Consider the following 23,017-nt stretch of genomic DNA (forward strand, 5'->3'; position numbering starts at 1 on the left):
CAGACTTAATCAAAGAAGTGAGCCCAGGATTCTTCATTTTTGATCCAAGCGTCCATATATGCAACTAGATATTTCAAATAATGAACATTCTGTCTATAATAAAATTAACTTATTTTTAAAAAATCATCATAAACTAATATTATCATTTGGCTATATCCATACTTTTCTATTCTGATACTCAGATCATTCATAAATGTGAGCCCATCACAAAAGTGATAAATTATTTGACTGATTTCACTCTAACAGCGTTAAATGAGATGTACCTGCAGATAGACAAACACACACACATACACACTAATACATATGTATGTACACAAAAACACATGTACAGAAGGTACGGTATGTTAATACTCCATCTATGATTGGATTAGTCCAATATATCCAAGGAGACTCTCCATTATACTTTGTATACTTGAACTTGAGTCTTTCAATTGTATTACTAATGCTAAATGAGTAATTCACTCTTGATGGCCTTCAATATATAAAAAATCTGGCAAGTGTTTAAGGCAGTAAATATTTAGACAGTGAGCTTACAAAAATGGTATTTATGTGAAAAGTAACATTACACTATTCATTACTCATTGAATGAATGCCAGGAAACAGCAAAGTTTGTATTAATCATGCACAAAACATTTGTTTCAATATATGCAAAGCAATGTAATTTTTAAAGTTTTTAATTTTTGTAGGCCTGATCAATGTTCTTTACTTATTCTTTTATTTTCTGTTAAATATTTAAGTTTAACAAACTCTTTATGGGTAATGACAGAATAGAAACAGAAAACGGAAAATAAATATGCAAAAGGACCAACTATTTTCAAAAGAACAGGTAAGATCAAACAGCATAATCAGTATAAAGAGAATGTTTTTAAATGAAATAAATTCTCTGAACTCAAAAATTATAAAGTAGAGAGGAAATACATCATGAATTCAAAAGCAGAGTGCTGTAAGATATTTATAAATAAAGTCAACTCTGATACAACCATTCTACATTGGTACTGTACTTGTTTCCAAGGTTAAGTTGTTTCATATCATTAGATCATAATTTAGAACCTTATACTTAGTGGGACACCTTGAATATTATTACCTTTGATTTGCATGACAGTTTAACATACATATCAGGAGATTGCAAGGAAACCAATTTTCCTGACGTAAATAATAATCAAATCTCTCATAGCACATGCTGCTGACTCATAAACAGCTATGAAGGGCAAGGTTAAAACAGTTTTATTTTGTTCTTTTGTTTTGTTTTGTTTTTTTAAAAAGCAGCTGGTCATGACCTCTCCATGGATCATGTCACAAATCTACCCACTCATGCAATGACTTAGTGTCAGGTCACTGAATGAATGATTTTAAATTTTATTACATAATTGTTTAAATGAAAAACTAGAGACAGTAAAACATTCACGACACATGTTTTAAAGTACCATGGGATGAAATCACTTTCCAAGTTCGAAAAAGGTTTTAGATCTGGTAATTAACACATTAACTGCCATGTGAGCTATACTTAACTCTTACTAGTTTTGGGCCCGGGGACTCATGAAGCATATATAACTATAGTTGGTTCATGAAAATCTTCCTTCTTGATGTTCTTATTTTACAATTAATATTGACAATTTAATCGCATATAACTCACACACAGAAAACAATAAAAAAATAACAAAATGTTCAGTAAATTAGGAAGGATCATTTTGTTTTCGAAATTTTTACACTATTTTCATAATAAAACACCGTGGCCCCAAGGAAAATTTTTTTTTCCAGTGTGGCAGTCAACGTGTTAAAAACAAAAGTATTTCACTGATACTAAAGTGATTTTGCTCCATTACTTTTAAAGTTGGCATCCTGATTCTGCTCAAACGAAAACACAGTTCAACAATAAAGACTATTATGTAGTATGATATATACTCTCCTGATTTTAAAAGACTACTTTAAGTGGTTTATATTTCCTTCCATACTCAGAATAATCACAGAAGATAAAATAAACTGCCCCAGATAACAATACCTTGTGATTATCGATCAGATTCATCACTAAATCAATGTCTCCATGGACAGGCTGGTCTTCCGCCAGCTGGGGTTCAACTCTATACAGCCAATCAATGAGGGCCTGCAGGGCATCAGTGAATTGTCCAGAAAATAACAGGGCTTCCTCCAGCTTGTTTTGTCTGGGGAACAAAAGGAGGAAAAATTGATCTGAGCAACAAAAAGCCATCCTTATATATCTGAATATCTGAAATTCATTTATGAAGGTTGTGTGGTATCAAGAAGACCTCCACCACCACACTGATACTCGTTGTTATTTCTCTGCTTTCTTTAGTAAATATCAAAACTTTTCTCAAATTTTCTTTTTTATTCCTTAAATACATGGCATCTGTTCCAGGAAAATTTCCTTACTACCACCGTTGGAAATCACTGACATTTAAGTCCCTTCATAAAAACAGATCTTTTTAATTTTTAAAATATTTTTTCCAATTTTTTTTTAAATTATCAGTTGACTTTCTTTGGTGTCCAGTTCTATGAATTTTAACACTTATATAAATTCATGTAATCATCCCCACAACCAAGACACAGAATAGTTCCTCCATCCGGGAAATCTCCTTCTTGCTCTCTCTTTATAGTCACATCTTCCCCCATCTCAAACCTCCGGCATTCACTGAACTGTTTGCTGGGACTGTAATTTTTTGTCTTGCACATCACAAAAAGAAGGCTTTATTTTATTTCATGTCCAGTAGTAAGTCCTTAAAGGGTATGAAGAACGGGAGTGACAAGATCTCATTTACATTTTTAAATAACCATCCTAGTGGTCATATAGAAATTAAGTTAAGGGAGGGATGAAAGTAGACCTGGGAAGACCCGTCAGGAGCATTTGGTGTAGTCAGGTGTGAGATGACAGAGGCTTGGAGAATGATACCACTTTTGATAGTAACGAATAGTTAAAAATAAAAAATAATGAACAGCTAAGCCTTCTCAATGCCAGTGCTGTGTGAATGGGGCATTTAGGATAAGCAGAAATTCCCCAGGCAAAGGAGGTGTTTAAGGTTCCTAAAATGTCCTTGCAAAACACCACTACTATGTATTACAAAGTGGTCTACAAAGTAACCAAAATGCTTTAAAGAATATTTTACCTTTCCACAGATTTTCCGCATATGGTATCCCATTTGTCTCTGAGCTCACTTAGCATGTCATCTAGTTTCAGGTTGTCATCAGCCAGGGAGGTTTTCTCCTTCAGAGAACGTCCAGTTCTGTTGGTGGTGTCGTAGACAGAATGCTTGGCTCCCAGTGATTTCTGAAACTCCTATATATTTAACAAAAAAATAATGTGCCTTTTTACTTGGGACTAATAAACAAATAGGTAAAAGGCATTAAAAGAGGCATTGCTAATAAATGGAGATTAAATACAGATGGTTCCCAACTTATAATGGTTTGACTTAAGATTTTTTGATTTTAAGGTGGTACAAAAGCATAGACATTGATTCAGTAAAAACTGCACTTCAGTATAGTAGTCAATAAGTTACATGAGATATTCAATACTTTATTATAAAAATAGTCTTTGTGTTAGATGATTTTGCCCTAGTGTTGGCTAATGTGAACGTTCTGAGCACAGTTAAGGTAGGCGAGGCTAAACTATAATGTTTATTAGGTGTATTAAATGCACTTTTGACTTATGATATTTTCAATTTATGATGAGCTCATCATGACACAGACCCATCATAAGTACAGGAGCATCTGCATATTCTTTCTACACAACTCAATTATAAGCTTTTATAGAGCAAAGAACGTTGTCTTTGTCGGCCTCTCATTACCATCTTAACAGCTTGTAAGTGTTTATAAATATTTAACAGAAAGAACAGAACAAATGAGACAATTGCTATTGAATAAACAACCTCAGGGATGAGAAGAAAGAAAGGTCAACTTAATGGGCAGCTTACAAGCTCATAAAATATCATGGAAACACTAATATAAACCTGATTCTCAAACCTGACAGCACATCAGAATCATCCCAGATAGTAAAATGCCATGCAAATGTACACTTTTCTAAAATAATCTCAACATTACCATTACCTAGTAAGTTTTACTTGTTTTAGAGAGATGAGGTCTCGCTATGTTGCCCAGCTTGAATTCCAACTCCTGGGCTCAAGGGATCCTCCCATCTCATCCTCCTGAGAAGCTGAGACTATAGGCTTTATTGTCTTTAAAACCTACACACTTTGAATGTTCTAATATGACTAAATTATTTATCTTGCCTTGTAATAGGAGGCATTCGCACCTGGAAATTTTTAAGTAATAAATACCACAATTACAATGTCATACTATTTCTACAGATTGTTATCTGTAAATATTTTTTTCATGTTCTTCTAAATAGAATGTTAGTTATTAGAGTCATGGCATTGACATAGATTTTATTCATGCAGCAGACACATAATAAACATTATGTCTGTATACAGGACAGATTAATGCTTTTTAAACACAATGGCACTCGAATGATGAATAGAAAATTGGCTTAATGAACTACCTTGAATTTGTATCTCAGAGAAATGGTGACTTTGCCAACAGGTCACAGGAAAAATAGAGACTCTAACAGGGTAGATATTGTTCACATATTCTTATTTCTATGATTCTCTAACTTTAATATGCAATATACCTTTGTAAGACTACATGATACAACATCTGCGTTCAAGTTCAAATAAGGCATTCTATTTTGAGAAGGCTCTCATTTTTCCATCACAGGGGAAGGACAGAAGGTGCTGCTCATTGTCACTGTGCTTCCAACATTGGATGTGGCAGCTCACAGGCAGAGGGTGCCAGCAGAACGAGCCAGTGACTGACCCTCATCTGGCCAAAGAACAGGTGCCAATATATTTCCTCCCATCATGACCTCCTGAGGTCAGACCCACTGAAGGAAGCAGCAACCTGCGTGAAGATGACCGCTAGAATTTCCTGATGATGATAAATTTTACATTGCCCCAATTTTTCCAGCCTTTTAAAATTATCATGTTTCAAGCACCACTTTATATGCAGATGCCTAAAATTATAAAACTATTTGCAGGAACCACTCTCCTTTGACCCACATCCTCACCCTGATGGCTGGCTGTCACTTCACAAACAGAATTTTAGAAAGACCCAAATTCAAAAGAGTTGGGGAAGGGGGAGGGAATGCTCTTTGAATGCCCTGTAGAAGGAATATAAAAGGTAGAAAATATAAAAAAAAGCAATGTTTCCACATGCTTTTCCAGTCTATAAAAAGAAGTCACTGATTATGTGTCTTTGAAGTCAGCGGTGGAATTTTATATACACACAAATAAAATACCAATTTAGGTACAGGCAACCAATTTTTATCACTCCACTGTTTAAAAGAATCTGTACTGAAAAATCTATATTAGTTTTTACTACAGAATTACCTTCAAGGTGGCGTTTGGTCTGTAAAAGAAATTATAAGACAGTTGTCATGAAAAACTGAAATGGCAATGTTCAAATTACTACAAATCCTTTACATGTTTTAGATTGTAGGAGACTTCCAGTTTCAATTTTGTATGTTTTTAATAATTAACCCTACAATCATTAATGAAATGGCCACTGGACAAGTAAAGACATTATTGTGACCTGACCAACATGAAGGGCAATTGCTTTTAATATAGGTTCACATTGTATAGTCTTTTTTATTCCACAGGATCAAGTAAGAATTTTAAAGTGATCTTGAAATACATAATGAGACAATATTGTTTAAAATTATAGCCTCACCTTATGTTGTGCAAGTTGTGTTTTTATTTTGTCTGGATCATTGGCAATTTCCAGTTCAGAATCCAAAGACTTTTCTGACTCTTCTAGCCACTCCATAAGTTTACTCCAAGCTTCATGGAACTGTAAAGGAAATTCACATCTTTGTCCGAAAAATTTTCAAGCATATAATATTTGAAATCTAGTATATTTTTACAACATAGATTAATACTAATTGCTAAAAATTGTTAATTCAAAATTTCTGCTGAAGAAGAAAAAAGTAAAGCTTTCATCAGCAAATTATAAAATGTCTTCATAATGCTCAGTATTTTGTGGTTGTGCCCCCTGGTCAATTTGTTATAACCCATTTAACACATCATCTCTAGCAAAAAATAGAAATGAGCCTAGAAACAGTAAAGTAGCTCCAGGGAGGACTTCCTTTCTTTCCTTCCTCCCTTTGCTTTCTTTTTGCTCAATAATTAACATAAACTCTCAGAAAATGTTTTATCTTTTTTATTTTTATTTTTGATCCACTGCTGGCTCTTGACAGATCTGGGTTTACTTCTAAAGTGTTTAATTCCTATATTAACAAAGAGGAATAAAAAGGAGGAGGTGGAAGTATAAAGCTTGCAAATTGGTTTTTAAAAGCAGCAAGAACAACAGGGGGCCATTTCATTCCTACGTAATACAAAGATATTTCAACATCTTTATTGCTGCCATCAAAACCCTCAAATTAATGCTTGTGCTTCACACTGGTTTTATATGTACGAGCATCTACAATACTTGAGTTCTAACAAAATATAATTCTCGTTGGCATCTAGTGCCTTGTAAATATTCTGGTGCTATGTATGTTTGATTTCAGTCACAGTTTCTTTTCTGTTTATCATAAAGAACCAGCGGGTACTATTTTTAGATACAATTGTGAAACTGGTTATAAATTATTTCTCACAATAAACTTAAGTGAACAGATACATAACAAAAACTTCAGTAATCAAAATAAAATCTGTTGTATACCAAAGCACATTAATAATGAAACAACAAAAAGGCATCTAACAATAAGAACAAAGGAAGAACACAGAATCACAAAGCTACGAGAGCTCACTAGAGATCATCGCATTACAAAGCTGCTCACCCTGCATTTCCCTGTCACGTGCTAATCAATTTCAACATGAAAAAAATAAAGGCCAGAACAGGTACATGAACGGCCAAAGTCAGAGAACTACGATCAATATCTGAGCCAAAAACTGAGATATTAGAATAAGAAAAAATAAAGAAACGTCTAGGCAAGGGGTTAGGTGGTTTGACTCCAAATAATACATAGGCTGTAATGGCTAGATGGTAAGTTCAGTGACATAAATGCACAGGTTCTAAGGCTGGTCCTACTTTCAAAACTATTTTTAAGCCACATAAACAGAAGGAATGCTATACATTTGCACTGAAAACAGTAGAAAATATTTATAAAGTTAATTAAACAAAATGAGAAAATAAAATTGATGAAATGGAGAAAGGAGGAGGAGAGTGAGCAACTGGCTACTGGTAGCCAAGAAACCTTTCCAAATTAGATGTTCACAACTCAAGAAATGCCTGTACTACAGATGGCGCTGTGCCACATAATGTGGAGAGAAAAATGTCAGGCTCAGAATAAACACTGTGTTTACGAAACATTAGAGACTGATTCCATCCCAGAGACTCAATCATAATACTGAACATTTCATACCTCCCACTCAATAAAAGATACATGGCATGTAGTCCTGTAATGACGCAATTTCTCATTTCTAAGGCCTGTAAAAATTCATACTGATAGATTTAAACATTGAAACACTTGACTCCCATGACAGCTTTTTGCATCACTCAACTGTGCCTAACTCCGCCAAACAGTGGGGTACAACACCAGGGCTAGGAAAATGCAACTGAATGGGGCAAAAAAGAGTAATTATAAAATCCTGCTGTAATATTATACTAAGTTTCTAGTGAAAATCAAAGATATTTAAAAAGAAGATATACAGCAAGCAAGGTAGGTACAGCTTGCTCTTCCACAGAGTACAAAGCAACAGACACAGAATTTTACCTCTTTTCTGTGTTCAGTCTAGAACAGAATGTTATTAACAGGTAAAGGGAATGAGGAAGTTCCTTATGAGATTCCTGAAATTCACTAGCTTTAATTTAAAAAGCAGCCCCAAAAGATTCAAATGATTAATTTCAAAGTGAGATGGAGTTGTACCAAAATGCTAGAGAAGAAATGAAGGCTTGTCAACAAGAGAGGTGGGGAGTGCCAACCAACTCAGACACAAAATATGCCTTTTCAGAAAGTTGTCTGCAGGGCTCCATGTTTGGCTCTCAGCTCTGATAGTCTGTGAAGAAAGTCTGGATTAGGAAGTAAACAAAAGGCAGCAGTACAATAAAGTATGATATCTCACTCAGTATGAGAGTGGAGGTTGAAAGGACAAAGGAAAAATAAACAAACTCAATAACAAACATTTTGAGCTGTTTTTTGGCCTTAATGATAACGGCCTGTCTATGAAGTCAAGCTATAATCAGTCTTTTCAAAATTAGTCCCCAGGGCCTGAAGTTGTTGCCAGGTCAAAAAGTGATGTCAGCATCGAAACTTAGGCCACAGCCCTTTTAGGAAATAAACACCTTGGCTCCATGCCCTAATTGTTGTACCTAACACAACCTGCAATAAAAGTACTTTAATATTATAACATTTATTTCAACAGCTACAAATGATTTATTGACAAGTTCAAAGAATTTTTGTAAAGGATTATTACCTGCTTGGCCCTCTTCCTTGCATCATCCAAAGATCTTCCTCTTTCTACTAACCGTTGAACCACTTTTTCCCACCGACTTTGTACACTGATAAGTAGATTCTTAATTAGGACAACATCCTGTTTCTGACTGAAATATTTCAGGTGAGTTCCAGTTTTGTCCAGCTCTATTATCTGCTCGCGGTGAGAATTTACTTCATTGGCAAAGACCTTTCCCGAAAAAAAGGACATGAGTAGAAACAAGTGAAAAACGGATCAACCTTAAAAATACTTAATACTTCTGGGGCCATAAAGCTGAAACTATTTTAAAGGACAAAAGATAGTTTTCACACAGACCAAATGCATGCTTTTGACATTAAAATGGGCCCGTGTTTGAAAAGAGAATGCTATCCATTTGAGTCACTACATACCTTGTGTTCATCAATTTGAAACAAGACTGTGTCCAAGATAAGACTTGGCCGAGAAGCTACATTTAGAGTCTGTTCAGCCTGGGTAAGCCAGTTGATGAAGTCTTGCAGAGAATTGTGGAATTCCATTGCCAAGTTGAGGGCCTCTTCCAGTTTAGTCTGCGAAGACAGATTATTTAGTATTTGATGTTTAAGGGTTTGGGTTAATTTGTTTGTTTCAGTTTAACCATCTCTGGCAGGTTCCTTTCCTATCTCCATTTTATTTATGTATATCTGTATTAACTAAAAATCTTATAAATGCATTGGGCCTTCACCAGAATACTTGCAGACCAAACCCCTTTAAGTTTAGTAAGAAGCATCTCCTTGCAAATAGAAAAAAATTTAATATACACTAAATTATGTTTTATGGCAATTAACCAAAGAGCACAATTACTAAACAGTATCTGTAGGAAGAAAAATTGGCATTCATACCATTAATTTTTGGGGTAAAAATACTATGACATACACTTTATGCACTATCAATGATGGCATATATAATCTAGTATTCCTAGCCTATTGTTTTTCTTACAGCATTAAACAGGAATATTGGGATTTCTTAGATTGCTTTTCTTGTGGTTTTTAAAAAAGTGACAAAAACATATTCATAATTTAACATAAATTTTAATCACTGCCTCATGTTTTTTTATGTAAGTGCACATAAAATATATATACAATCATCTCACTCTCTTGTTCTCCCTCCCCATTACAAACAGCCCCCTTGTTTAATAAGTGTTAGAATAGAATTATTTAACAACCCAGAATTTGAGTGGTTCACAACATTTAAAAATACCCCTGAGCAACACTTGATCTATGCTATATCGTTATCTATATTGACTGTAACCCTTTAACTCTGGTCACTGGTGTTAAAATAGAATACTATTTTCAACTGACCCCAGGAAACCTCCAAATGCATACAAAAGATTTTAAAAAGAAATCATTAAAAGTTATGCTCCTGATAGTTCTCCTCAAAAATAAGGCAAAATTCATGAAATAAAACAACTAAAATACTGGTTCTAGTATATCAATCAAAGCACATACTTTTCTTTCATTGAGCTTGGTTTCCACCGATTCCCATTTTTCTTTCAAGTTATTTATGTCTTGGTCAATATTTGTCTCTGCAGATTTGGGGCATCTTGCAAGCATCTGCTGGCCTTTCTGCATCAGACTCGTATATGTTTCTTCTTTAGCATCAAAGGCTGCACAGATTTCCTAAATTGAGATACCCCCAAGTTATATCAGCTTTAAGAGAATAAAATCTAAGAGTTCTATTTTTCCAGGCCATCAATCCCAAGCCCCCATCTTATATTCATCTTTCTTTGGCATACAGAGCAACCCCGACATATTTAAACTCTTCACTGTACTGAAACAACACCGAAACCTATAGTGATACCCTGTCTATTGAGAAATCTCAGAAATGGTGCTATCATTATCAATCCATTCTGGCAGGCTAAAGTTTGAAGTGATAGTTTACATGCTGTCAAGAAAGCTTTCACTGTACAGTAACTACAGCTCTGTGACCTTGGGCAAGTAACCTCTCTGAGCTTTAATTTCTTCCCCTTTAAAATGAGGAGCTCTCATACTCTGATAAAATGACTGCACTATCTTATTGGTAAAATTTAATTCTATATTCAGAAAATATGCAATGGGTAGAAAGTAAAGAACCAGTACAGTAAGACATTTAAGTTGATTATTCAGATATTGGAATTACAAGAGCCAAACTTGTGTTACTATGAAAATTATTCTCATTTATAACATTTGTTAAAGCTTCCAACTGGAATGCGGTAGGTACCTTCTATAGAGCATATAACACTGCTTCAACATATGTGACATTTAAAATCAATGAAACAACAGTTACATTACATTTTTTAAAAATTAAGACCAGTTTTATTCTATTTATCCAATTATGTGGGTTAAATCATAGTTCCCACTGAAAAATTATATATTCTATGTCTCACATTTTCAACTTTATAATTTTTAAAAATTGAGATATAATTCATATAGCATGAAATTTCAAAATGATTTAAAATTGTACAATTTGGTGTTTTTTAGGTTATTAACAAGGTTTTATAATCATTAATACTAACTACGGAATATTTTCATCACCTCAAAACTTTGATAATTTCTTAATCCTTTTTAAAAAATAGCCTCTTTCTAAACATATTTACAATATCACTTACTAAAAGTTTTAAATGCTAAAACAAAACTTTTATATATTAGCTAAAAACTCCGAAAACTAATATTACAGGTTTTGCACTTCTCTTCATTTCTAGCACAACCAAATCAAAAGACCCTTAACTAAAACAGTATTATAAATATCAATAACGCTTTAGAATTTTTTCAATCATAGAATTATTTCTATGGCCTATTAAATTATACAGGGTTATAGGAAATTCATTTTAAATATCCTATTCAAACCAAATAAGCTGATATTAAATATTTTTCTAAAAGTAAAGCATCTTAAAGATAAGCTCTTTGCTTTCAAGTTCTTATATTCTTCTAAATTAACATTTAAAAAATATTTATGTTATCAGAGAATAATTCCAAGCGTCGATTTGTTCAACAGTGCATTAAACTTACAATTAAAGGACTCTGTAAAAGCTATGCAAGTACTTGCAGGAAAGTAAGGAAGTCACTTGGGTTTTATGGAAAAGGAAGACAAGTACTCTCCAGCTATTATTTAGTTAATTACTTTCTCAGTGAAACAAATGGGTCTCTTGTGGGACCAAAAACCAATAACAACAAAAACCATACATACAATAATTTACAAAAATAATGAATATACCTTAAAGATTTACACAAAATTCTATACTGGATTAATAGGACTTATTTTAACTGTTCATGGCAATTGTGAAATGAATAGGATGTTACCTACTGTCATAGTCTATTTTATTTCTTCACAACACCTAAAAAGACGGTTACTTCCTTTCCAAATCACCAAATTCAAAATTATTTCCAAATAACTACAGTATTAGTAAGATCTTACAACAATGTAAGATATCTATTAAGGATCCTAGACTTTGATCCACAAAGGCCGATTTCTTTTACCAAATCTCTAAGTACTTCTACTTGTATTTTCAAAGATACTAATTATCAGTATTTAAATCTTCAAAATAAATTTCTGATGCAAATTCACAAGGGTAAAAATTAGAGGAATAGTTTTCAAAATCTGAAACACTGTTTTCTTTCAGAACTTTTAGAGCTGAATTGTAATGGAATATAAATAGAAAATGTCAGTAAATCAAAGGCAGTCTCAATTTAATTTGTCAGTCTATGTTTCCATGAAAGAAAGCCAGCCAAGGTTTCAAGTTTCATTATTCTTCCTCCTCCTTCTGAGTTGACAGTGCCACAGAATCTGGGTGGGAACTGCCCACAGGCAAAATGTTCCAGATTAGACAATTAAACAGAAGCTTCCTCCTCTCCATCATATCTGGTGTAGATGTGAACTTAAAGATAAAGCTCTATCACCATTAAAACAAACCAGTAACTTTCTTTTAACAGAACAAGAACATATTTTCCAGCCTTCCATGAAACCAGGTGAGAGTATCATGCTTGGAACAATATTTTTAAGTCAATTCTGATTATTTTGGAGATTTTTTTTTCTATACTTCAAGGCACAAGGGTTTATAATTTACACAAGTACCCATACAAGCTTATCATTTTGTGGGGGAAGATTTGCTTCTAAACAATGTCTAGAATTCTAAAACCTCTCTTCATAGACTGACACGCTAACCTTTGAAATAAAATAATAGGTCCTGACTTTAACCAATAAATGGTGGTGTTTATAGCACGTATACATAGTGATTTCTGCCATAAAACGGTGCATCCTTTAAAGCCTTCTCCCATGACTTCCGTATCACCAGGCCCCACACAAAATGGTCAGTTTGTTCATCTGAGGCTAGAGCTGTAGGAAATACCATCCTTACCATATGGGCATTAAGCTGCTCCTTGGCTGTTTCTGGTAAACCTCCCAGAGGTTTGGATGCCAACAGATGTCGCTCCGTGTCAGTCAGCCACTGCTGTAAATCCTCAATTTCGCCATGGAACCCTTTGGCCTGAAGTAATAAGAAGTTTTAAGTTGGGGCCGCAAACACTGTCAGTTGTAAGCAGAAAATAAGGTTCAGACAACCCCAGCCTCCTAAGCCTCTCTATGCATTCTTAAGAACAGCCAGGTACCACTGGATTTGCCTTGCCTTTCCTCATTAGGAGAGCTCTAGTAGATTAAGAGTATTATGCTAAGAACCAGAGAGCTGCGTTCTCTTCTGCTCTGTTCTTTATCCCACTTATTTTCACTCCTCTCCTAAAGGTATAAAAATTCAACATGAAAAGAATTCTATGCTATTTTGGTCTTGAACGCCATAGAAAGTTTCAGAATTTATTCTCTTATTCACCTGGCGCAAGGCACCATCCAGCTGCTGCTTCCTTTGTTCTGTTTTTTCCAAAACATTTTGCCAGCGTTGATTTAAAACCTCTAGCTTGTTCTGAAGGTTGCTTGCTTCTTCTCCTGCACTCGATTCAATTAGATCATTTCCTGCTTTATTAACAGCTTCCACTGTGGACTGGTGGGCTAATACATCATTTTGGAGCACCTGCGAATATTAAGATAACACCGTGTTTGCTAGTTTGTAATCACTTTTAATGCAACTGCTTTATTTCCTGGTTAGGAAACATTCTGAAACAAAAACGTCATATAGAATATGACGCATAGAATCTTAATATTGAGTTTTTAAATGATGAACTCCTTTCCCTCAACTTTGCAGCTTTCCTGGATATACCTTTAGTCTACCAACATACCCTTATATGATTGTGTAAAAACACTTTGCTAGTGATTCCCATTAGAAAGATCTTGTAATTGATGACACGAAGTATCCAGAGATTATAATTAAAAGATTCTAAAATTTCTTGTTTCAAGCTATATAATTATAATTTATGCAATAATTATTATAATTATCTTATAATTATAATTAATTGAACTTAATTCTCATGTCTTAAGTAATTAATTAAAAAGATATTTTTACCCCTATATATTCAATTTCAAATATAAAATGATCAAATCTCAGATATACAGTACCATATTTTACAACTAGCACTCTGAAAGGGAAAAAAAAAACCATAAATTATTCCTTTATCTTCTTTTGTTGGAAGAGGTCCTAGAATTAACTGCTACGTTGAAAGGAATCCAGGAAGGCCTGAACACTAAAGGGAAAGAGATTTCACTATGTATCAGGGACACTCAAGCCCAGCATTCCAAAGTTCAGCTGTTCTTTTACTAGAAAATACACATATGAAATGCTTACTGCAGATCCCAGTAAATAATGCCTTTCTATTATACAGTGGAAATACAAGCATAGACGAATAATGCTTAAATGCACTAAAATGGGACAAGAGTGGTAAGTACAGAAAGCAACCCAAAGGCTAAAAAGAAAATCAATTTCTTATTTGAAAAGAATTACACTTTAAAGAACAAGTGTAGCCTTAGTGATAGTTTCCTTTCAAAATGACTATGCTTACATTTGTGGAAACCAGAAGAAACCTCCCTCTAAAGTGAGTAGGAGTTGATCACAATCCTACCCTACACTCATTGACTCAGGGTTGGCAAAAATAAAGAAAAAGCACACGTCTCCCGGCCTGTGCACAACAGCACACATCTGGAGGCAAATCCAGCCCAGAGAGGATTTTCAGTGAAGAGCAGTAACCATCTGAGATCACTATTCCTCTCACTGTAGTCACTCATTTTCTGAGGCATCTGGTGAGGGAGTGTTTTTCAAAGGCTACAAAACCAACCGAGTAAGAAGTTATCCTTACAGAAATCACGGACTTTGATAGGTTAACAGTAGGGATCGCTCTCAAAATGAAAGAGTTAAATGCTCTCGTGGTCAAGATATAAAAGATAATTCTATAAAATTTATGCTTCCGAATGGCCTGGGTTCTAAAAGGCAGAGCTTGGGGCAGGAGAAGAAAGCAGGAGAGGGACAGAAACCTTCCCTCTCTAGTAGCTCTGCTGCGAATTCTAAGTCCTCTAACTTTTGATCTTTGAGAAATGTAAGAAAAAGAGAAAAGGAGCCGTTTCTAACTACTGAAAGACAGATAAACAAAACCAAAGGGTCCCTACCAAACCCCTGCTAAAATAACTGGATCAGGCCACCTCATTCTTCCACCTCTACCATATTGTGCACAGTTCCTACCACTGATGTATCCTACTTTTAAGACAATTGCTAGGTTTATAAGAAATGTAAATACAGCTATAAACTCACACTATGAGAATAAACAGATTTTATTTTTATGCACAGTCTCACCAGTCATTATTGCTCTAAGCAAAGGTAAAATGTAGACATTAAATAATGAAACAAGCTTCTATGTAAACACTAATTATGCAAAATAAACCTTAATTGCCTAATCAAATATGGCGGGGCAATGACTGTCAGTGCAGACAGAACCAGATAAAGGGGAAAGAAAATTTTAAATTAGAGAGCAATTACTCTCTAATTGTGGGGGAAAGTATAAAAGAAGAACTAAAGAATAGTCAAAAACTGTAAATCATGAACTTAAAGTGCTAAAAAAAATCCCCTACCCTTTATTCTAAAATTGTTAATAGACATGTAAAATAATCAAAAAATTTCTATTTGATAATCTAGGAAATTTATTTAAGGATAGGATTTAGGATTCTGAAGACAAAACTATTAATGTCAATGTTAAAGTCTATGAAAGACTGTTGAATTTCAGGATAAACTATACTGTGCATAACCTTTTACTCATTAAGTCTAGTGACTTAAGGGATAGGGAATGATCTATTAAGAATTGCCACAAAGGTGACAACAATACAAAATTGTTTTGCATATATCTCTTAAGACGAAAATTTTCAACTAATAAGCTTTAAATCAAGTATAGGACATATAAAAACTCTTTTAAACATAACACATATTTTTAAGAACTAATTCAGAAAGAAAGGGAATAAGACACAAAAATCCAGTCAAAGATAAGAGCAACACAGAGACAAAAGAACAAACCCCAACATAATAAGAGATGTACGGACATGGAGAAAACGTTAGCGTGCCAAACAAGCTGCAAGCGAGAGGGACATGGAGACATGGGCGACCAGAGGAGAAACACACAAAACCGGCAGCAGGATGACAATATCTTGAGCCTACGATTTTTTCGGGCTATCCCCAACAACTTTTAAAAATAGGTATAATTAGGGATTTAAATCTCTGGTGTTTGCCATGCAGCCCGAATAAAATTTAGCCACAAATTTTCCATCCTTGCTGTGTTGGACAATAATTGCCTTGAACAATGAGAAAAATATTTTGACCATAATCTTTTAAGAGGTGTGTTTTAAGTAATTGAACCTTTAGTTATAAATGTCAAATATAAACTTGTGTTAAAATCATAAACTTGAAACACACATAAGGAAGAAGCATACCGAAAAAAATCTGATGACACTAGAAATACACAGAGGAGAAACATAATATGCAATGACAGATACATACATGATGCTTAGCAAGTTCAATTTCAATGGCTTTAGGGTCTCCTCCAACAGGTTTCTGTTCACTTAGCAAGCCCTCGGTGTGGGTCAGCCACGCCAGGAGCTCATCCAGGGCATGTTGGAACTGGCCCAGTGCTAATAACGCACCCTCCAGCTTATGCTACAGAAAAAGTGGAGAGGAAGAAAATTCATTTACAAATTTAGTATTACAAATAACAGATATTTATAAAGCAAAGGCAGAAAATCAATTGTTTCATGCCGCATGAGTCCATAAGCATATCCAATGAAGCCTAATCGTCCTACTCTTCTACATCTTAAGTTTGACCATCTTTGCAGTTAAAAAAATGGCACATGAGAAGCGGGAAGTAGGAAGAGTCCTAATTTTATTTGAAATGATTATTCAACATTAATATCTGAAATTGAAAATGTACAGCTTCTTAACAAAAAGTCTTGGTATTTACCTGTCTGTTGATAATTCTCTCATCCAGACTATCCCATATCAATTTCAGTTCCATTAGTGGGTCTTGAACAGTGTGTTTGTCGCTCTCTTCTGTTACCTTCTTCAGCAAAAGTTCTGCCTGATGGTTCAGTCTTTCCATTTCTATCTGTTGTTGATAGGCCTCTGACTTAAATTGCTATTTACAAAAAGAGATACACAAGGAAAATATTGTAAAAATCAATAAAAAATTCTATCAGTTAGATATTTATCCTAATTTACATTTCTTATTGGAGGGAGGTGAAAAAAAATTAAAATCTAACATGGGGCTTACCAATGAAAGAATTATAGACAAAAAAAAAAAATAAGGGAAATCTTTTCTCTTTATTCAATATTTTTTGATGGAAAGATGTTTCTATTTATAAGTTTGACATTTCAGTTTTGTTCTCTACAATAAAAAGATTAAATTTCAAGACTGAACTTATTCCAATGCCTAATTATAAAAATATAATTTGTATTGACATATATGAAACCCAGAAAAGTGTTGAGAAACTCAAATTAATATTTCCTGCTCTAAAACATATACACATCTTCCATCCTCTGATAATTTTATGTTTTCTGTAGCTGTGCTATGTTCAATAACGTTTAGTTATTCCTATGCCTCACACATTGCTAATACAGAATAACATTATTCTCTCTCTTGGTGTTTTCTAAGTCACTGACATGTATTTAATAATCTTGGCTTTGCCAACCAACAGGTTAGCAGACAGTTGCTTGTAACAAAAAAAAATGCCCCTTCATAAAATATCTTCATAAAATATTCATTTTAATATGTAATAGTAAATAATTAATGGCTAAGCAGTACCTTAATTTTTAAAAGAATATAAAAATAATAACTAAGGTATAGCGAGCACTTGGTATGTTCAAGTTACTTTCAACTAACTTAAAAGGAAAATAATTTTATCTTTAATTGAAGCTTAGGACATAGGAGTGAAATCAGATAACTTTTCTAAGGTCATTTGGCTAGTAAGTGGATGAACTGGGACTTCAACTCAGACTACCTGATTTAAGAGTGAGCACTCCTAAACAAGCTGCTATACAAAAACCACTGAGATGTATGCAAGTATTCAAAATACATTCTCCTCCACAATTGTAATTGTACATAAAGTATATCATATGTTTGCTACATGACCAAGTTAAAAAAAAACCCTCTATCTAGTGATAGTACCAGTAAAATTCTCAAAAAAATTATTTCTAAATGAAATATTCGATGTCATACTTAGAGATGAAAACATAATAATTTTTTTTTTTTTTTTTTTTGAGACAGAGTCTCACTCTGTCGCCCGGGCTAGAGTGAGTGCCGTGGCGTCAGCCTAGCTCACAGCAACCTCAAACTCCTGGGCTTAAGCGATCCTCCTGCCTCAGCCTCCCGAGTGGCTGGGACTACAGACATGCACCACCATGCCCGGCTAATTTTTTCCTCTATATATTTTTAGTTGGCCATATAATTTCTTTCTATTTTTAGTAGAGACGGGGTCTCGCTCTTGCTCAGGCTGGTCTCGAACTCCTGACCTCGAGCAATCCACCCGCCTCGGCCTCCCAGAGTGCTAGGATTACAGACGTGAGCCACCGCGCCCGGCCTCGAAAACATAATAATTTTAAAGCCAGATAATAATTTCACATACAAATTTAGTAGAGTTCATTGCAAATGGTATGTTGTCTCTGTGTATGGAGACAAAGTTAGGAAGGAAATAGCTGATTCCACCTTGATAAATGATTATTGGTACAGAAGAATTCAAAGAGAAAACAGTCCAGCCATTTTCACAGCTGCAGATCAAGAACCACAAAAACAAAAATTATAGGGGAAAGTGATGGAAAACAACAAACATTCACAAAACAAACATTCTGGGAAACACTATTACACCATGGACGTGTATCTAGCCTGTTAACTAAATGAATTACTCAGAACACACTCAAAAGGTTGGGTGTGGTGGCTCACACCTGTAATCCTGGCACTTTAGGAGGCCGAGGTGGGAGGATTGATCACTTGAGCCCAGGAGTTCAGACCAGCCTGAGCAACATAGTGAGATCCCATCTGTACAAAATAATACAAAAATTAGCCAGGCATGATGGCTCATGCCTATAGTCCCAGCTACTCAGGAGGCTGAGGTGGGAGGATCATCTGAGCCCAAGAGTTTGAGGTTGCAGTGAGCTATGATAACACCACTGCACTGTAGCCCAGGCAAAAGGGAAACAAAAAAAAGAAAGAAAGAAAGGAAAAAAGAAAAGAAAGGAAAAGAAAAGAAAAGAAAAGGGAAAGAACACACTGAAGAAAATAAAAATGTTCCTGTAGTGTATGACAGTAATATACTACTGAATAATTGAATAAAACAAATTATAAAAATCCTTACAGTATGATCTAAATATGTCTCTCTGTCTCTGTCTCTGTCCACACACATCTCACACCCCTTCCTGTCCCTAACCGGAAGATTATCCCTAATGTGAAGATATCAGAAAGACAATAAATCAAATATTAAGAATGTTTGCCTTTTGGTACATAACATTTTGGTGACTTCAAAAAACTTGTTTTTTTCATTTTTTATTTGTATTTTCTGAGTTTTCTATAATGAACCGATATTAAATTAATAAAAAGAAAACCACTAGTATTGTATGCCTTTATTTAATGAGCATTTACATACTGCTTACTATGTGCAGGTACAATATATATATATTAAACTAGTTTTATAATCAAACTGTAATATTTCAATTAGGTAAAGTAAGTTTACGTAAAGAATTCTATGAATTCAGAACTTAAAAATGCAAGGAAGTCTTTGATAAATTAGTTGGCCCCACACATACCTTTAGTTCTTCAATCTGCTGCTTTACAGTTTCAAGATCTGTTCCGATGGGAGACATTGAAGCTAATTTACCACCTGCAATATCTACCCAGTCGAATATTGCCTGAAAGACACATTAGTCCTTGTGTTGTTGCAACAGTACATTTCAAATTGCTACAATATCTCAAGTGTTACAGAAAAGTGCAATCACAAATCTAAAAAGCTATAAAAGAATGAGCCTATTTTATAAAAAAGTAAGATGGTTCATCTAAATAAGTAAAAGCAGCAATATACCGAAACAGTTGTCCCAAATATGAAATAGATATAACCAATTCTACATCCAAATCTGCAAAAGAAATTCTTTCTTGAATAGATTCTTAGAACTTTCAAAAAAGTTCATCTGAAAAAATTTTTAGAAATTCAATCACATAAAATAAAATTCTCCATTTTATTTTGATTGCCTAAAAGTCAGCTTATATAAATATATTGAAAGGAAAAGATTCAAACCTATTTTTTATTCAAATAAGCAACAAGTTATTGTTTAGCACTGGAGCAAAATATTTGACTCAACCAAACACTTATGTATTATTTAGATTAGCATTAAAATCCTGTATGTATAAATGCTTAGTAGTAATACCATTATTCTCAATTGTAACATAGACTTCAGAATTTCCTTTTAGGTAACATAAACAGTCTAAAAAGGCTCAACTCACATTTCTTTTTAGGTACTGAATACATAACGAAATTATTTTGTACTTTAATGAAGTTGCCAGATCATACAGTAGCAGGAAAAATCTTGGAGTTTTAAGTTATCATTAATCAACCCTGACTAAGAACTTAAGCAACAACCTGGGAAATAAAATATATTTTACTTTACAATCAAACCTTGAAATCTCTGGGGCATCTGGAGCTTTTGACATCTAGCTACAGCTAGCTGCAGCTATTTAATAAATCAAGCTGCCCTTCATTACCAAAGGTGATGCTACCAACACGTGACCAACAGGATTTTTATGACGGGCCCTGCTTTTCTGGTAGTGATGGTGTCTTGCCTATGGCCTCCCCAATGTCTGCATGTGGTGGCATTGCCACCTCTAGTCATTCAAGAGAGCACAACTCAGTGATTTACCAATGATCTGGCCTCATAGAGGGCTGGAGCTCAATTTAGTTACTGGCCATTGATAACTAACTGATAAATTGTCACTTTGTTAAAAAAAAAAAAGAGAGAGCAGGGAGGAGGGGATGGGTGTATACATACATAATGAGTGCAATGCGCACCGTCTGGGGGATGGACACACTTGAAGCTCTGACTGGGGGGTGGGAAAGGGAGGCAAGGGCAATATACGTAATCTAAACATTTGTACCCCCATAATATGCTGAAATAAAAAAAAAGGAAGGGGGAATTATAATAAAGTGTTATTTGTAGTGAAATTTTTTCATATATTTCCAAAGTTCAAAAACTTTTCAGCTGGCATAAATCCTGGCTTGTGATATTTATTTTTATAAATATAGAAATGGAGTGGTGTAATGAAAAAGGAAAAGACGTTCTCATCTGAGCTTTAAAAATAATATTCACTTAGTGTTATGGAAATACTTAGAAAGGCTTTTTCCATATGGTCAGAGGGATGAAGGATTAAACTCCTGCCAGCCTGTTAGGAAATGGAACAAAGTTGAGGAAGGTAGGGAGAGAAATATCCCCGAGTTGGCCTCGACCGACAAGCGAACTGAATGAAAACCCTTAAGAGATGCGGAAAACAACTATTAAAAAGAAATTATATATAACGGAAAAGAAGAAAATACTTTTTACACACCAGATTATGACTTAATAAAACAGACATCTATTTTAGCGCACGGAGAACTCTGGCTCCAAATCAAATTTCTTTACTTCTAACTTTAGTGAAACTTGGTGATATTTTTAGATAGTGTTTACTTCTTTCATCTTATTCCACTCAACTTTAGAACAGAATTCAGATGCGGTTCCATTTCACTGTCTGGTGCGGAGCCATCTATGAAAAATACTGTGTGGGAACATTTACTTTCACGTAAAAAATAAAAAACATTAAAGTATGTCTTTTCAAAGTAAATTTCACTGAACGTGTGTATAAAAGTGTGTGTAGATGTGTATATAAATCTATATATATTTGAAAGGTCAGAAATAATCTTCTAAAAGACAAAACATGAACTGAAGTCCCCGTGGCAACTGCAGGACGACTTGCCCATGGTTACATGCACCCTTGCGGTCCTGGGGTCGTGCCAGCGTGTAGACGCCAGTTAGTGTGATGCCTCCTTCCAGCAGAGAGCAGCGGGCACACCGCAACCCTCTCACCTGCAGTCCATCCTGGTACTGAACAGCAGCCTGCATTGCCTCCTCCAGTTTGTCGACCCGGTCTTTCCAAGCTTTATTTAGAGAATCCCATGCTGAATTTAACTACAATATAAATGTTAGAGCTCTTTTAGCGCCTTATTTTACATTTTCAACTACTTTTAACAAATATATTTTAGTTAACTAAATTTTTAAAAGAGCATTCTGATAAGAGTAGAACATAAGCCAGCTGTACCTCATCTATACTCTTCTTGACAATGGGTTTATCAGGTTCCCCACACGCGGCAATGAGCTCAGAGCCCAGGTTAATAACTATATCCAGCTCTTCCTGTAGCCCATCTATTTCTTCTCTAATGGCCTAGAATAAGAAAATGACAGCCTTAGAATTTTAAGAAAAACCACACTGAAACTAAAAAGATATACACAAAGATATTAACGGTAGTTATTTCTGGGAAGTGCAATTACAACCGTTTTTATTTTCTTCTGTTTTCTAAGTTTCTACAACAAATTTTTCGACAAGGGGAGAAATATTTTAAAGGAAGAACAGCACCCTTTGAATAATAAATGCTAAATGTTTATGATCAAGACAGTATTTTAAAAATAAGAAATAAAAAATACTATAACAAATACTAAAACAATTTTAAATATCAACCACACTGTAAAGCATAGAAAGACTTTTTGTTTTCCAAACCAACAAGTTTGGCAATATACATTTAAAGTAGACATAAGTAAAATATGAGTTCAAAGACTGCACATCAATTAATGTATTTGTTAGTAGATCTAACTTGGGAGTTACATTTTATGTCATTACCGTCGATAGGACCTGTAAATTATAAAAATACTACAACAGAAATGCAGTTATCAGCCCTTTGCTTTCATCTTCTTGGTTAAATATATTAATTCATTCAACAAACATTAAATAAGCATGAACCAAGCCCTCCACTAGGCACTGGGGACACAAAGAAAAATAGGTACTGCCTATTTCCCTCCCAGGGTCCAGGGTCTAGTAGCAAAGACAGATGTC

The 23,017-nt window shown here is 34.5% G+C and overlaps 1 protein-coding gene across 10 annotated transcripts in view; it reads right to left on the reverse strand.

Annotated features, from left to right (window-relative positions):
* Positions 1-23,017, reverse strand: part of DST (dystonin) — a 443,403-nt gene that overhangs the window by 25,530 nt on the left and 394,856 nt on the right. For all 10 annotated transcript variants that reach the window (XM_069487494.1, XM_069487495.1, XM_069487498.1 and 7 more), the window contains 13 exons: positions 22,229-22,351; positions 21,997-22,098; positions 19,696-19,797; positions 16,862-17,035; positions 16,405-16,560; positions 13,309-13,506; positions 12,844-12,972; positions 9,959-10,129; positions 8,885-9,040; positions 8,478-8,684; positions 5,734-5,853; positions 3,120-3,289; positions 2,000-2,159 (listed from right to left, as the gene is read on the reverse strand). In XM_069487494.1, coding sequence (XP_069343595.1) covers positions 2,000-2,159; positions 3,120-3,289; positions 5,734-5,853; positions 8,478-8,684; positions 8,885-9,040; positions 9,959-10,129; positions 12,844-12,972; positions 13,309-13,506; positions 16,405-16,560; positions 16,862-17,035; positions 19,696-19,797; positions 21,997-22,098; positions 22,229-22,351 — 1,968 coding nt within the window. The remainder of the gene's footprint in view (positions 1-1,999; positions 2,160-3,119; positions 3,290-5,733; positions 5,854-8,477; positions 8,685-8,884; positions 9,041-9,958; positions 10,130-12,843; positions 12,973-13,308; positions 13,507-16,404; positions 16,561-16,861; positions 17,036-19,695; positions 19,798-21,996; positions 22,099-22,228; positions 22,352-23,017) is intronic.

This window comes from Eulemur rufifrons, chromosome 15, assembly GCF_041146395.1.
Source record: "Eulemur rufifrons isolate Redbay chromosome 15, OSU_ERuf_1, whole genome shotgun sequence".
NCBI lineage: Eukaryota > Metazoa > Chordata > Mammalia > Primates > Lemuridae > Eulemur > Eulemur rufifrons.